Source organism: Nycticebus coucang, chromosome 13 (genome assembly GCF_027406575.1).
Source record: "Nycticebus coucang isolate mNycCou1 chromosome 13, mNycCou1.pri, whole genome shotgun sequence".
NCBI lineage: Eukaryota > Metazoa > Chordata > Mammalia > Primates > Lorisidae > Nycticebus > Nycticebus coucang.
In genome coordinates, this window is record NC_069792.1 from 32,200,134 (window position 1) to 32,215,753 (window position 15,620).

The 15,620-nt window shown below is 42.4% G+C and overlaps 1 protein-coding gene across 1 annotated transcript in view; it reads left to right on the forward strand.

Annotated features, from left to right (window-relative positions):
• Positions 1–1,194: 1,194 nt before the first annotated feature.
• Positions 1,195–15,620, forward strand: part of LOC128563313 (uncharacterized) — a 56,448-nt gene continuing 42,022 nt past the window's right edge. The window contains exon 1 of the mRNA XM_053558652.1: positions 1,195–1,860. Within this exon, the coding sequence (XP_053414627.1) occupies positions 1,195–1,860 (666 nt within the window). The remainder of the gene's footprint in view (positions 1,861–15,620) is intronic.

Sequence of the window (15,620 nt, forward strand, 5' to 3'; positions counted from 1 at the left end):
ATAGCTAAGGTAGTCCTACAGCCAAGGTACAGGCACCTGACTCAAGACAGGTGAGATACTTTCTTTCCAGAGCAATGCAATGCTGGCTTAGCAACAGCAGCATCCTACAGAAGTTACCCTCAGTTCCAGCTGCCCAAATCTCAAAGCCATCTGGATGCCATCCTTTCTGAGCCTAACCTGTTCCCTTCAGCTGCCCTGAAGCCTTCTAAAGGAGTGTGTTTCTGTGCAAGTTGGACCAAGTCTGTCTCTTCTGCCTGTGAGCAAAGGAACCTCCTGGATACAGCAGGCTGCCTGGTGGAGGGATACACAGGACTCTAGGGATCACTCCTGCAGGTCATCCTGAGTGTTAGCCGTCAGATGTGGTGGCCACTGGCCTGAGGCCGGCCTCAGCCCGGCAGGCATCTCTTCTCTCTCAGCATTTTGTGGCTCAGCCATTCATCATTCTGACCAAACAAATCTTGACAAAGAATAAAGCAATGCCTTCGATCTTGCTAAGAGGCAGCCATCCTGCTCAACATCCCCAAGGAGGGATCGGTTCTAAAGCCCCACCCAAATTCCTGGACAGAGCTGAGCCGTGAGCCTCTGGCTGGGCCAAGTGCAAGGAAATCCAGAAGTTGTTTGAATCCTACACCTGGTGCCAATCTGCAGTAGTGAGATGAGTGAGGGTCCTGAAGCCTCGCCCCCTGACACCTCTCATCAGCTGGACATAAGGCTTCAGTACTCTGAGCTTCAGTTCCTTGATCTGCAAAATGGGCATAATAGCCCCTAGGTCTGAGAATTCTCATGACAATCACATTTTGGTCTCTGGAACACGACAGCCTCTAAATCTGAGCCATTTTGTCTGTCACTTCCAGGTCTAGAGGGCTTTTCGCAGTGTCACCCCACCATACCGTCACTTGTGTGGCCTGTGAGCAGCGGGTAGTCTTCCCTCCCCATGTCCCTGCCCTCACCTTCCTAATGAGACCCCACAGGGAAGGGAGGAGGTACACATGTAATTTTAAATACTTGTTTTAAAGTTTTGGCTTTTTTGTATTCTGTGCTCAAACGTTTCCATACACTGTTGGAAAGCTCCTGGGCTCTAGGCCCAGTGACTGTCACCCCTGCCAAACAAATAGGATCGAGCGCGGGTGCAAAAGGTTAGTGGTCGCCTCAGACCCTCGTGCAGGCAGGCGGGAGCGGGCATGTCTTGCACGCATGCGCGCGGGGCGGGGCTGCGCCTCAGGCCTGCGCGTTGCCGTCAGGTCGGCTGGGCAGGGCAGCGGCCGAGCGGACCAGATCGTACGCCTGAGCCCAAGCTCGGGGCGCATCCTCACAGAGCTGCCCCTCTATACCCCGGCCGCATCCAGGCGAGGCGGCCCCCTCTCAGAGGGATGGAGAGGGCCACCCCCCTTAGTTCTTGCGGGACCCCGAGTAAACGACTGCGTGCGGCCTGAACCGCGGTCCTGGGCGAGAGACCGATGGGCGCGTCCCCGTAAGCGGACCGCGGACGTGAGGGCGGCGGGCGGCGGGGCCGCGGCGAGGAGAGCCGTGCTCGTGCTCGCGCCCGCACAAGACCCGGCCGCGCCCGCCCCGCCTCTCGGAGCCGGCCGCAGAGCCCCCTCCGCGAGCGGCCCCAACAGCTGCCAGAGGGACGATGAGCGGCGCGGCGCCGGCGCTCACACTGCTGACCTGCAGCCTGTGGCCGGCGCGGGCGGACAACGCGAGCCAAGAGTACTACCCAGCGCTCATCAACGTGACGGTGCAGGAGCCCAGCCCCGGTGCCCCGCTCAACGTTCCGCATTGACCGCGGGCGCTACGTGCTCGACTCGCCAAAGGCGGAGGTGCGCGGTCAGGTGCTGGCAACGCTGCCCCTGCACGGAGGTGAGTTTGGGGCCGCGGAAAGGGCAGCCTGGGATGCGGCGGCGGCCCGGCCCCCGGCCCGGTGCGGACTGGCCGCGGTGCGCCGCTCGGCAGACGGCCGGCAGGGTAGGGGTTCTGTGGTGTAGAGCCGGCCTGCTCGTGCCTGGCAATGAGGCTCCAGAGGCGGTATTGGGTTTTCCCCCTTCTTTTAAGAAAGACTTGGAACGTTCTTTTTTCGGTTTAAGTAGCTTGTTTAGTGGAGGGCATTGAACTGCGAGTTTGTAGGGACAGCTAGACAAAGGAGGTGGTGCAAGAGTGCAAAACTAATTCATGGTGGATGAGATCGCAACCTGTGCTTTGGAATCTGCAGTTTGTTCCCGAAATCAAGGACCTAACCCTGGATTGGCTCTCCAAGTCTGAAATCTTTTTCTGGTGGAAAAAACGTGCCATTTTTCTTAAATGGTCATGGGGCGGTGGGTAGGAGAAAATGGGCATCTTCCCTGTTGCTTTTGGCTCTTATTCTGCCCCGGTGGTTTTGTAATTTGACGCCTGAAATTTTCACATTATGAATAATCTGATGCTAATTGGAACTACTAACGAAGTCTTCGTTCGGTTTACAGTTGACAACCAAGAAGGAAATAGCTAAAATTTTCAAGAATTGTCTTTGAAACCGTTTGCCTTAACGTCGTGTTCCTTTTTTTTTTTTTAATAAAGCGGGGTTCTGTTTAATTATTTGGTGTAAAACATACATATATGTATATATATATATATATATTTTAAATTGCTGGTCATATTTTTAAGGAAATATTTTCCACGTTGTGTAATATGATTTTGGGGGGTTTTGGCCCACTTGGAACTTTTGGGGAATGTTCACCACCGCATTCTCATCCTGAGAAAGCTGAAAGATTTTTTTTTTCACTGCTGTTCATGTTAGGATGACCTAAACTAGGCAACCTAAATAAGGTAATGGTGTTTGTTTTTATACTCTAAAATATTAACATATCGTGCCCTTCTGAGATCTGTATCTGTGTGCTAAAGTACTAAGCTGTTTCTTCTTTGAAGTAATCGGGCTGGGAAAAAAGAATCACAGAAGGCTTTTTGTGTAGCTTGTCTCTAACATAGGCTAGGCTTTTCCAAGTTTTTCACCTTAATGTGCATTTTTCATCTCCACTTTGTTAAAAATGGCAGTCAGGATGCCATCTTGGCCATAGAAACAACTTTTGTCTTGGGTTCATTCAGTAAACATTTGTCTGCCTGCTCTATGCCAGTCACTGTGGTTGGGATGCATAATGTCTGCAAACTAGGGCAATAACAATGGTAGCCTATTTTCTGGTGGGGGAAACCATGGAGTCACGTGGAAGAGTAGAAAGAGGAAGAGAGGCAAGCAGTTCTGGAGCAAGAGCTGCTGGCCCTGTGCAGTGTTTTGAAATCTCTGGTTTGTCTTTGAGGGAGGCTTGGTTCTCTCAAGCACTACAAATCCATAGCCTTAACTTTGGATTGTTGCCTCCAAAGTGTTCCCAATATGCTTAAATTACTTGTTGCTTACCTCCCACCCCAAACAAAAACTCCCATATCTTTGAGAAAGCAAAGCTATTTTAGGTGTTTCGATAGAAGGGAATTGGAAACTAGCTGATGTGAACTGATGTGTGGGTGAAGGCTAGTCTTCATATGGGAAGAGCATTATAGGAGTAAAGGTTCTGAGTCACACCTGTGTTATATGCCTGTGTGACATTGGAAAAAGTAATTGTGCATAGCCTCAGTTCCTTCATATAAACTGGAATGATGGAGTACTTACCTCTTCAGGTTTTCGACTGATTTAAATGGTTGCTTAATTCTGAAAAGAGGAGATATGTTAACCTAAAGAAATCTCTATTGGTGGAGTTTTAGACACTGCGGCAAAATGAACAAATTTGTACAGTGTGTGGAGATTTGAGTGTGAGATCAGTTCCTCCGAGTTTCTTTCTTCCTTTCCTTGATTCTCAAGGGTGATCATTTTGTATGTTTCCCACCTGGTTCCAAAATGAGTTTGCTTCAGGTTTTCTCTTGGTGTTGGTGGTGGTATCTATCCTACAGGTCAGTGGTTCTCAACTGTCCTAATGTCGCAACCCTTTAATACAGTTCCCACAGGTTGAGAACCACTGCTATAGGTAATCTGAGTCTGGCTTTGTACCAAGGAGTATTCACACATGAGATCTTTCAGTTCAACAAATACTAATTGAATCCTACTGTCAGCACCAATCAAGAAACTACTGAAGAAGGAAGGGTAACAGCAGTGAGAAAACAGTGGTGAGAAAACATAAAAAGTTTTTATAAGTTAGACTACCTGTAAATTGTTTCTAAGCCTATGGGTTTATGTGAAATCCAAGGCGTTCTGCTTTTGCAGTAGGAACTTTGAAATGTATTTTAGAAGCAAGAATGGTGATAGAAATCTGTAAAATTATTCATGTATAAAGTAATGGTTTGAAATTTTAACAATATTTGGGTATTTCACATTATAGTATTGTTTTAGTGAGTTTCAAAGTTTCTTTTACTTTTGGGAAAAATATTTCATTCCTATGCTCTTTATGTGCTTATAATTTTGAATTGAGTTCTTGGTATTTATTGAGGATTTATTGTGTGTTGACATCAAGCAAAGTGATGTTCAAATTACACAAACATGAAAGTAATGAGGCAGATTCCTGGCTCAAAAACAGCTATAGTCAATAATGTGAAATTTATGAAACTTCATCTTGAGGTTAGGTGTTTGGTACAAATGTAAAAACAGAAGAACTTTATAGTTTTCCTAGAGCTTTAAAATGATGGCTCATTTTAAATCTTTTTTTTTTGAGACAGAGTCTCATGTTGCCCTGGGTAGAGTGCTGTGGTGTCACAGTTCACAGCAACTTCAGACTCTTGGGCTTAAGTGATTCTCTTGCCTCAGCCTCCCAAGTAGCTGGGACTAAAGGTGCCCACCACAACACTTGGCTATTTTTGTTGTAGTTGTCATTGTTGTTTAGCAGGCCTGGGCTGTATGTGGTCGCCACCCTAACCACTGAGCTATGGACCCAGAGCCTCATTTTAAATCTTGATTTGTGAAATTAGTAAGTTTTCTGTTTTGCAGCAAACTACTACATATGTGAATTACAAAGGTAGGCATGTGTGAATTATTGAATAAGATTTATTTGTCCTATACTTTTAAAGGGGCAAACTGGCAATTTTTTATTAGACTCTTTGATATTTTGGGTTGGGCAGGACTCAATCCTGTAATCCCAGCACTGTGGGGAGCCAAGGGGGGAGGATCCCTTGAGGTCAGGAGTTCAATACCAGCCTGAGCAAGAGGGAGACCCTATCTCTACTAAAAATAGAAAAATTAGGTTGGGAGGCTGAGGCAGGAGGATCGCATGAACACAGGAGTTTGTGAACTGGCTGACTCCACTGCACTCTATCCTGGGGAACAGAGTGAGACTCTGCCTGCCCCCCCTGCCTCCCCAAAAAAGTACATTTTGAAAAACGTCACACTTTACATAGTACACTTTATGGAGTACTTCATAAACAAGTGCTGTACTCTGAAAATAATATCTGTGTGCTTAGTGAAATGCTCTGGTGAGTGGAGATGCTTTTTTGAGGGGGCTTACAATTTTTGTATTTTTTTTTAACCAAAAAACAGAAATTTATTCTCTCTTAGTTCTAGAAGCTAGGAGTTGGAAATGAATATGTCAGCAACCTCCAGAGGTTCTAGAAAAGAGTCCTTGTCTCTTGCAGCTTCCGGTAGCCCTAGGCATTCCTTGGCGGTGGCAGCACCAACCCAGTTTCCGCTTCTGTCTTCACGTGGCAGTTTTCCTGTGTGTCTGTGTCTCCAATTCTCCTTCTCCTCATCAGGACACCAATATCTGGACTTGGGTCCACCCCAATCCAGTATGATCTCGTCTTTACTTGGTTGCATCTCTTTGGAGTGCCAGGAACTGGTGGTGAATGAGTTAAGCCACAGCAGTCATGTCACTTATAGTCATACCTCCATTACGCACTCATGTCACAGCAGAGACATCGTCACTTGTCAGGGAGCCTCTGGAAAACTGTGCAGTATATCCCTGTGAAGTGTTTCGGTGTTCTTGGACTTGGCACTCAGTTGAACTGCCTTGGGGAGAGCTTGAGCAGGAGTGTGGAGAACTTTGGGCATTGTCTGGGGCCCCAGACTGAGCCACTGAGCTGGGCGCAGGAAGCCATTGTGAAAGAACTGCCCCACAATTTTTGTATTTTAACTGTTAAAGAATTCATTCTTAGAAACTGAGTTTTGAAAAGAGTCTGTCTTGTGTTTATGCACAGATTTACAGTTGCTTTTTTACTACTTAAACAGTAAACTTAGAACTAGGAACAAATTTTTGAGACAGAGTCTCACTCTGTTGCCCTGGGTAGGGTTCTGTGGTGTCATAGCTCACAGCAACCTCAAACTCTTGGGGGTTCAAGTGATACTCTTGCCTCAGCCTCCTGAGTATCTGGGACTACAGGCACCTGCCACAAAGCCCAGCTAGTGTTAGAGACAGGGTCTCACTCTTGCTCAAGCTGGTCTCCAACTCCTGAGCTCAAGCAATCCACCTGCCTAAGGCCTTCCAGAGTGCTGGAGGAGTGCTAGCATTATAGGCGTGAGCCACTGGGCCCGGCCTCTTAGGTACAAAACTTTTAATACCTTTGCAGAGCACACTTGCTAGTGTCTGCTGTGGAGCAGATGTTGTAAATGTGCTTTTTATGTATATGCACACTAACTTCTTGTTTGGGCACAGAGTAGGGCTTGGGAGAGGAGAAGGCTCTATGTTGATGATGTGATTATGTATGTAGATGTTCTGGTGGAAAGAATTGCTTTGAATAGAAATGTTCAGGATTGGTTGTTCAGCCTTAGAGAATAATTTGACCCAACGATAAACCTTTTCTGCTAACTTGCTGACTGTAGGAATGCAATAAATTTCAAAAAAAAAAAATCTTTGTTCTTTATATTTTTAAAAAGTGATCCTATTAGATGAACCTGTAATTGGTTTTAGAACTTCTCATAAGCAGTGCAGAAGATTGATGCGAAATAGGAATTTGGATAAAAAGGGTTATGTTAGAATTCATAATGGCAAAAGCAAGGGCTTTCAGACACAGAGATTTGAAAATATTCAGAGAAAAAGTGTATATATGATCCTGGGAGCAAGAATGCTGAACATTCAGAAGGAGAATTCAGAAAGAGCTGGAGGCTCTCAAAACCAAATTTTGACGTAAGTTAAATAACCAGGAAAGAAGAAAGAGGAGATATATACAATAAATTATATTGAAGTTACAGCTTTGAAGATGTGTTACATAGTGTGTTTTTCCTTCATTCGTGGATGATTTCCATTAGCACGTAAATATTAGAATGTTTTTAAAAAGCCACTCAATCTCCCCACCAAATCCTTCTCTTGCTGTCATCCCATTTCTCTGTTAAGAGAAACAGAGGCTTCTCAGAAATGTTATCTATACCCCAATTTTTTTTTTTTTTGGCAGTTTTTGGCTGGGGCTGGGTTTGAACCAGCCACCTCCGGCATACGGGGCCGGCGCCCTACTCCTTTGAGCCACAGGCGCCGCCCTATACCCCAATTTTTCTTCCTGCTGTTCTTTGTATTGTGAAGATCTTTGATTGTCATGCGGGTGATTTTGGTAAAGATGTGGTATATTTAACTGATATAGTTGATGACAGGGTAAGGATTCCAAAGATCTCAACGTGTGGAATGGTGGACTAGAGCTAACAAAAGAAGTTCATGGGAAGAAATATATAGTACTGAATTTGGTTTAAAAAAAAAAAAATCACCTGCCTTGAGGGAGATGAGGCTTAGCTATGATGTCACTAGCTAAGCAAAGCTTATGTATGAGCTGTTTCTGACTTTGCCGTGTCTAGTCTTGTGCTGCATTTGGGAATCTGGATCGAAGGCAGCACTAGTCCCACTTCATGTAGGCTAAAACATGCACCTTCAGTTTATGTTTAGCTCTGAATACTAGTTTTAAGAGATGAACAAACCACAGAGAAAGCATCATTTTGATTGTTTAAAAGGAAACTCTTCATTTGAAAGAAGGTTAGACTAAATAGCATCTAAGATTCCTCTACCTAGTAACAAGACAAATCTTAAACAAATCTGCCAAAATATACCATTTAAAGATAGTGGTGACTATGGGGAAAGGGCCAAGGAAGGGGAAGGGAGGGGGGAGGTTTTGGTGGAGGGAGGGTAATAGGTGGGGTCACATCTACGGTGCATCTTAGAATGGGTACAGGTGAAACTTACTAAATGCAGAATACAAATGTCTACATACAGTAACTAAGAAAATGCCACGAAGGCTACGTTGAACAGTTTGATGAGAATATTTCAGATTGTATATGAAACCTGCACATTGTACCCCTTGATTGCACTAATGTACACAGCTATGACTAACAATAAAAATAAATAAATTAAAAAAATAAATAAAGATAGTGGTGGTCTTTTCAAACCAGTCATACTGGGAGAGTGTGCCTGTGTACATATTTATACACATAATATGCAGCAATGAAAACATTAAACATTGTTAGCATTCATTTTGTGAGACCTTTTTGATCAAACAATTAAAAGTATCTTCAGCATATTAAATCTATGTCTTTTCTAGATAGATTCGAATTTTGACAATAATCATGAGTTATTCAGTGGCTGTTGTGTTGAATAAGGTGCCTGCCTAAGCAAGGTAATGAGAGTTTTGTTTAAAACGAGAGAAGCTATAAGAAAAGGAATTTATTTTGATGTGCTTCTGAATCCTTTCTTTACACAATTCACAAAGGAGGAAATCCAGCCATGTCCACATCAGTGGGATGAATGAAGAGTCTTCAGGGCTAGTTCTCTAAAGTATAGTAATCTTGATTTATTTACAAAATGAAACTATTGGGTTTTTCGAGACCATTAGCATTTGTTTGTTTTGTCAGTCTTATGTTATTTTTCAATACTAGGCATTCATTATTTTCCATAAACTATAATAGTGTAGTTTCTTTACTGTTGGAGGCAATTTTGAATAAAACAAAAGGAGCTCTTCAGCTTCAACGTCAAATGAAATAAATTAAAAAATACTTAATAAGCACCTGCTCCATTCTTGTGTTTTGCAAGTCCTGTGGTGCATGCAGAAGACATGGTATATAATTTCCAATCTGGGAGAGCTTGGATGCCTTGAGATCAGTTTTGTCTGAGTAGTACGACTAGGACATGCTACTGTAAAAGTCGGTGGAAGCTGTCTTCAACTTACGGTGGATTTACTTCTGAAGCAGAGCTCTTTAGAACTAAAGGGGACCACAGCTTGTTATTGTAAGTAATTTTCTTGGAACACAGCTAGGCCCACTTGTTTATATGTTGTCTGCAGCTGCTTTTTGCTACAGCCACAATTGAGTGGTTGTGGGAGACTGCAAGTCTAAAAGATTTACTCTTTGGCCCTTTAAGAAAAAGTTTGATTATCTCAGTTTTAAATGTTCACTATACTTTTCCTTTAAAAACTATCTTAGGGAAGATTTGATTCCTAAATTATCCCAAACTGTGAACTTCTGGAAGTTAGATAGAATGTCGTCTTTGTTTTAGCCAAGCACCTAAGACTGTACCTGACACTAGCAAGCCACAGGAATGTGCAATTGCATTTAATCCTGTGGGACTTAGTCTGCTACTGAAACTGATGGCATTGACAAGTGGAGGGGGTGAGGGCAATAATGGACAGAGCATACTGTATAGGGCCTCTGTTTTTTGTGCTAAATTGTAAATGATATAGAAACCAAAGGAACAATAGCAACAAATTTGGATTTGTCTAGAAAGGTTTCTTAGAAAAAGTGGAATTTTAACTCAAAAACTTGGGAATTTCTGCTTCCACTCATAATAGAGTGATGAGCACTGGGTTACATTCCCACTTTAGTTGATGCAAAAACCTAAGTTGTTTATAGAAATCAGTTAATAAGCAGCACAGGACATTGATCCCTAAGAAAAGGGAAATCAACAAGGGAGTCCTATCAACACTGCAGGTTATTGCCTGAAATTTCCAGGCTGCAGAGGAGGATGGAGGAACCCTCCGTAGAGTCTGGTGGTCTTGCAGAGTTGAAGAGGGCATTCAGAGCTTCTGGAGGCTGATGCAGTATGCGTGTCCAAGATTAGGATACCGGAGAGCTGGGAGTTGCACAGGAGAGCCACTGTGGGGAGGGGGAAGTCCTGTGAAGGTTTGGTTTAGCATGAATCTGTGAATTTCATGAAGAAACTGCCAGAGGCTGGGAAGAAGAATGGCCAGAAGTTGGCAGGTGGAAAAATTTTTAGAGTTCTCACAAGGCTGGAATAGTTCTTACTGTTACTAATCAAAGTAGAAAGACCTTCTCATGCACAGTACATGGACTGAGGCCAAAATAACCCTGAGACTCTTCCTGACAAACCTTCAAAAGAAACCATAAAAATATCTGATTGCACTTAACTGGTCCCAGAACAAAACCCAATAATATTTCAAGGAATATATCAAAATTCAGCTGCCCCCTCCCGCCCCCCCCTCCATCAACCCCCACCCCCAGCATTCAATCAAAAATTACCAGGCATGGGAAAAAAACAGGAAAATATAACCCATAACTGTAAAAAGGTCCAGAAATTACATAAATGCCAGAATTCCAGATGAGGATGTTAAAACAGCCATTACGAATAACGCTAATTATGTTCACAGAGCTAAGCGAAAACGTGAATATGAGGGCAGAAATGGATATAAAAAAGACACATCAAACTTCTCAGCCTTGAGAAAGTGTGGGATTTATACTGACAGAAAAAAGAAGAAAGAATATAATGAGAAGATGATAATTCTTGTTTTGCTCTCAGTTTACATGGATTGGATACGTACTGTGTACCAGGAATGGTGCTAAATATTTCATATGGGTCGCATTTACTCCTCGTAACAGCCCTGGCTTGTTACCCTCCCTCTGTGGATAGACAATTCAGAGCACTCGGGTCTCCCATTTAGTGCCTTTTTTCTTTATAGCACTTAACATGATTGGAAATTAGATATCTACTTTCTTGTTTGTTTCTGAGGGTAGGGATCCTGTCTCTTGTGTACACTCTTGTTTGTATATTCAGGGATTAATGTGGCACTTGGGACATAATGGGGTGGTGCTGAGTCATTAGTGTTGGGTGAATTAAAGAGAGGGAGGTGACTCAGTGGCTGTGCAACCCTGGGGACTTGGCAGAGCTGGGCCTTCCTGCAGGTCTGACTTTAGTGCCCACATTGTAACCACTTGTTTATACTGCTTCCCAAGTGGGTTAAATAAATGATGATCTAGCCACTCAGTGACTGTTACACAGCCATAAAAGGGGATCATTGTGAAAGCTGTGCGTGTGCTGCAAAAGTAAAACAAGGTGATTGACCCATGACTGTGCTGAATTTATTTACAGTGGACAAGGACCCAGAGTAATATGCAAAAATGAAAATTATTATGTTATATAGATTAGGTCATGAGAAATATTTCTCTATTTTAAAATAATTATTGTTAATTTTCACTACAAAAGGGGGAAAGTTATGTTCTCTGAAAAGGATAACCATGAACAAGTAAGTCTTTGCAGGTTGACTCTTTTTTTCTTTTTAATTCCCTAGCTTTAAGTAAAAAAGAATGATTCCCAAGCATTTTTTAGGATAAGTAGGGAACTGGAAGATAGTAGGGATATATTGAAAAAGGCGTGTTTCTCTAGACCAGGGCTACTTGGTCCAAATAGGAAGCAAGCCAAAACATGGCATGAGTTTGAGCAGTTAGTGAATCCTAGCAAAGAAAATGGGATCCTAGTACAGGACTTGACTTTTTTGTAATATTTATTTGCTTATTATGTTAATGTTTTTACTGGTTTTGTTGGTTTTCCTGTTAGAATGAACCAGGAAAAGTAGTTTAGTTAAAAGTACTAAAGACTTAATTCTAGGTGCAGAGCAGAAACCTTGAGAATATATAAACATAAATAACAAAGGTGGAGGAATGGAAAAGAAAGAAGATTGTGGGGTAAGGAGATTTAAGGGATAGTCTGTAGTTGCAGAAACTAGAAAGGCTTAATTGGCCACAGAGGAAAACAATGAAATGCTAAAATGAGGAGAAAGGGGAGATGGAGAAGAATAATTGAGCAGAATTCTGACTTACGACATCATGTATCCACAGATAATGTCCAAAGTCAACAAGCCAAGAAATAGTGGCTATAGCCAGTGTAGAACTGTGGGGGCAGGCCACCAGAAGACCTATTAGTAGAAAGTAGTTGCCTATGGGAGTAGGGGCGGGTGGGATTGATGAGGCAGTTGCACTTCATTGTAGACATTGGATGAGATTACTATGCGTACAGTAAGATTCCCACTCTTTCTCCTCTGCTCACTGTAGGTGAGTCTGCTATATATTTTTTCTCCTTTGAAGAAGCTCCTTACTTTTCCAACATCTGAGCTCTTCTCTGCCTCTACTGACATGCTGTGGAATTTAGGATTCTGCACAAACTCAGGAGATCTCTTCCTATGGAATCAGGAAAGGCTACTGGTGAATTAAGTCATTTTGTTTCATTAACTTACTGCAATAGCTCCTGTGTTGTCTGGCTTGTAGCGTTTCTCTTTCCTCTGGCAACTCCCTCCCTCCTTTTTGTGGTATTCTTTGTATTGAACACAGTGTGAACCTGTTCCCTGATCTCCATCAGATAGCTGTGAGTTTCCTTTCTGCCTCCTTCTGCCTTCTCTCTTCTCTTCTTATTTGGTGTATGTAATTCCATGATTCTTACTGATAATCACCCCTTTTCCTTCGGTCCTCTAAAAATACTTTGTATTTACAAAAACATTTTATAAAATTCCATCCTGTGTAAACCATGCACCATTCACCTTCCCCATGCCCCCAAACTAAGCACCTGAATGTTGCTGGAACAAAGTTCTAGAACCCAGCTGCTTGAAGTTTGAGTTTATACACTTTAAGCAAAACGAAATGGGCACTTAACAATGACCAATAATCCAAAAATGTTTTCTTATGAAGAAATAAGACAACCCACAGAGACAATATTTTTTTCTCTCCACATGCCTCCTGTGATCTCTTTCTGTGCCTTTAATTTTGGCCTTGACCTGTCCTCTAAGCTCTAGATTTATACATTCATTTGCCTACTTGGTATCTTAAATATCTCAAAGACATCTCTAAATCCATAAGCTCCTAATGCAGCTTTGACTTTTTTTTAACCTTCCAGTCTATACCACTGCTCCCCAGTTTTTCCCACCTTAGGAAGTGGCATTGTTTGTTATTTAAACAAACTTAGTAGTCATCTTTTGCTGCTTTTCCTCACACTCAACGTGTAATCCATCTTCCACAATTTACCTTTAGAATATATCGTATCTTTCGTGCCATTTTCACAGCTGCCATCTTAGTTCAGGCAACTGTCATTTCCTACTCTTTCTTGGGCTCTGGCTGCAGCCAGAATGATCTTGAAGGTTCATGTGGGCATTTCGCTCCTTGCTGAAACCCCGTTAGTGACTTCCTGTCACCCTGAGAATGGGCATTTTCTGTGCCATCTAAGGTGCTCCCTGCTTGGGCTGGCTTCAGGCTCTGTGTCCCCCTCCCTCAAGCCATCTCCCTCTTGCTCACTTGAAACCATTCTGATATTCTTTCAGTTCTTGGACTTCTGAGTTTTCTTTGCAGTGTGTACCTTCTGGCTGGCATCCCACCCATCTCTACCTCCTTTTCCCCTACACAGTGTTACCAGTATTAGTGGAATCTTACAGAAGTTCTTTAGTTATATAAAATGGTCAGTTAAAGAGAGAGAGATAAGGGAGGGGAAATATAGAATCTTAGAATTTAAGGGTTATCAGTGATCAGTAAGTCTGGCCTCTCACCTGAGGCTTCAACATTCCTATCAGATGATTGTACAGCTTAAGCTTGAACAAATGCAGTGACAGAAAGCTGCCACATTTGTCTCTTGAGAACAGTGTTAGTCTTTTTCATCCGAAAAAGAAATTGGTTCAGGTATTTAATACAGTCATTAATTTCTTTGTTTGACTCAAGTCCTCTAGTGACTAACCTTTGGGCTTTGTATCCCTACTTCTTTTGATTATGGTAATCTATTAATATCCCACTTAAAGGATGTCTGTGGCCTGAGTATTGGTGTCCCCACCAAATTCGTATGTTGAAACTTAGTCACCAATGAGATAGTATTAAGAGGTGGGGCCTTTAGGAAGGGATTGAGTCATGAGGACAGAGCCATCATTAATGGGATAATAGTGCCCTTATACAGAGGTTGGAGGGAGGGCATATATTTACCCTTCCTCTCATATGAGGAAGGCACCATCTGTGAATAAGGAAGTGGACCCTCACCATACCCTGAATCGGCACCAGCCTTGATCTCACAGCTTCCAGAACTGTGAGAAATAAACTGATGCTATTTATAAATTACCCAAGCTAAGCTATTTTGTTGTAGCAGCTCCAATGGTCTAAAATGGGGTTGAATGGTGTCTTGCAAAAATTCATGAGTACTTAACAACCTCAGAATGTGACTGTATAATGTATACATGATCTATGTGTTCATGATTTAATAAAAAAAAAAAAAGAATGACTTTATTTGGGAATAGAATCTTTGAAGATGTAATTAGTTAAGGAAGATGAGATCCTGTAAGTTTCCAGTGGGCCCTAAATCCAATGACTAATGTCCTAATAAGAAGAGAGAAAGATTACAGAGAGAGACAGAGAAGCAGAGAAGGTGGCTGGGGGAAGGAGGAGGTAGACAGAGATGATTGCCACAACCGGGTAGTAAGTACCAAGGATTGCAATTACCAGAAGCTAGAGGACAGGTTTGGTTTCTTCCCTGAACCAGAAACAACCAGTCTTGCAAACACCTTGGTTTTTGGACTTCTGGCCTCCAGAACTGTTACAGTAAAAAGACTGTTTTAAAATGTTGGAAAATTTTTTTGATTTTTTTTTTTTTTCTTTGAGACAGAGCTTCAGTCTCTTGTGATAGGCTAGAGCAGTGGTTCTCAACCTTCCTAATGCTGCAGTGTATTTTCATTGTTAAAAAGGGGTCGCAACCCACAGGTTGAGAACCGCTGGGCTAGAGTGTTGGTGTTAGCCTAACTCACAGCAACCTCAAATTCCTGGGCTCAAGCAATCCTTTTGTTTCAGCTTTCCAAGGAGCTGGGACTATAAGCACCTGCCACGACACCCAGCTAATTTTTCTGTTTTTATAGAGATGGGGTCTCTTGCTCAGGCTGGTCTTGAACTCCTGAGCTCAAGGGACCTCCCACTTCAGCCTCCCAGAGTGCTAAAATTATAGGTGTGAGCCACCCTACCCAGCCTGTTGGAAGATTTTTTATTGCTGCTTAAATTTTGTTACATGACATTGGTCTGTTCAGTTGTTTCTTCCTGATTGAGCTTAGGGAAGTTGTGTGTTTCCAAGAATTTTTCCATTTCCTTAGTGTTTTCAAGTTGATATGCATAGAGACTTTCATAATCAGAGATGATATTTTGTATTTCTGTGGTATCAGTTGTATCTCCTTTTTTCATTTCTGATTGAGTTTATAAGGGTCCTTTTTTGTTTCTGGAACAAGAAGTTTGTCAATTTTGTTTATGTTTTCAAAGAACTAATTTTTTGTTTTATTAATCTTCTGTGTAATTCTTTTGGAATCATTTTCACTGAGTTCTGTTCTAATCTTCCTTTGCTGGGTTTAAGATTGGTTTACTCTTTCTCTTCTAATTCCTTAAGACAATTCATTAGATTACTGATTGGTGATCTGTCTTTGGACAAAGGCATTGAAGGCTGTGAATTTTTCTCTTAGGACTGCTTTTGCAG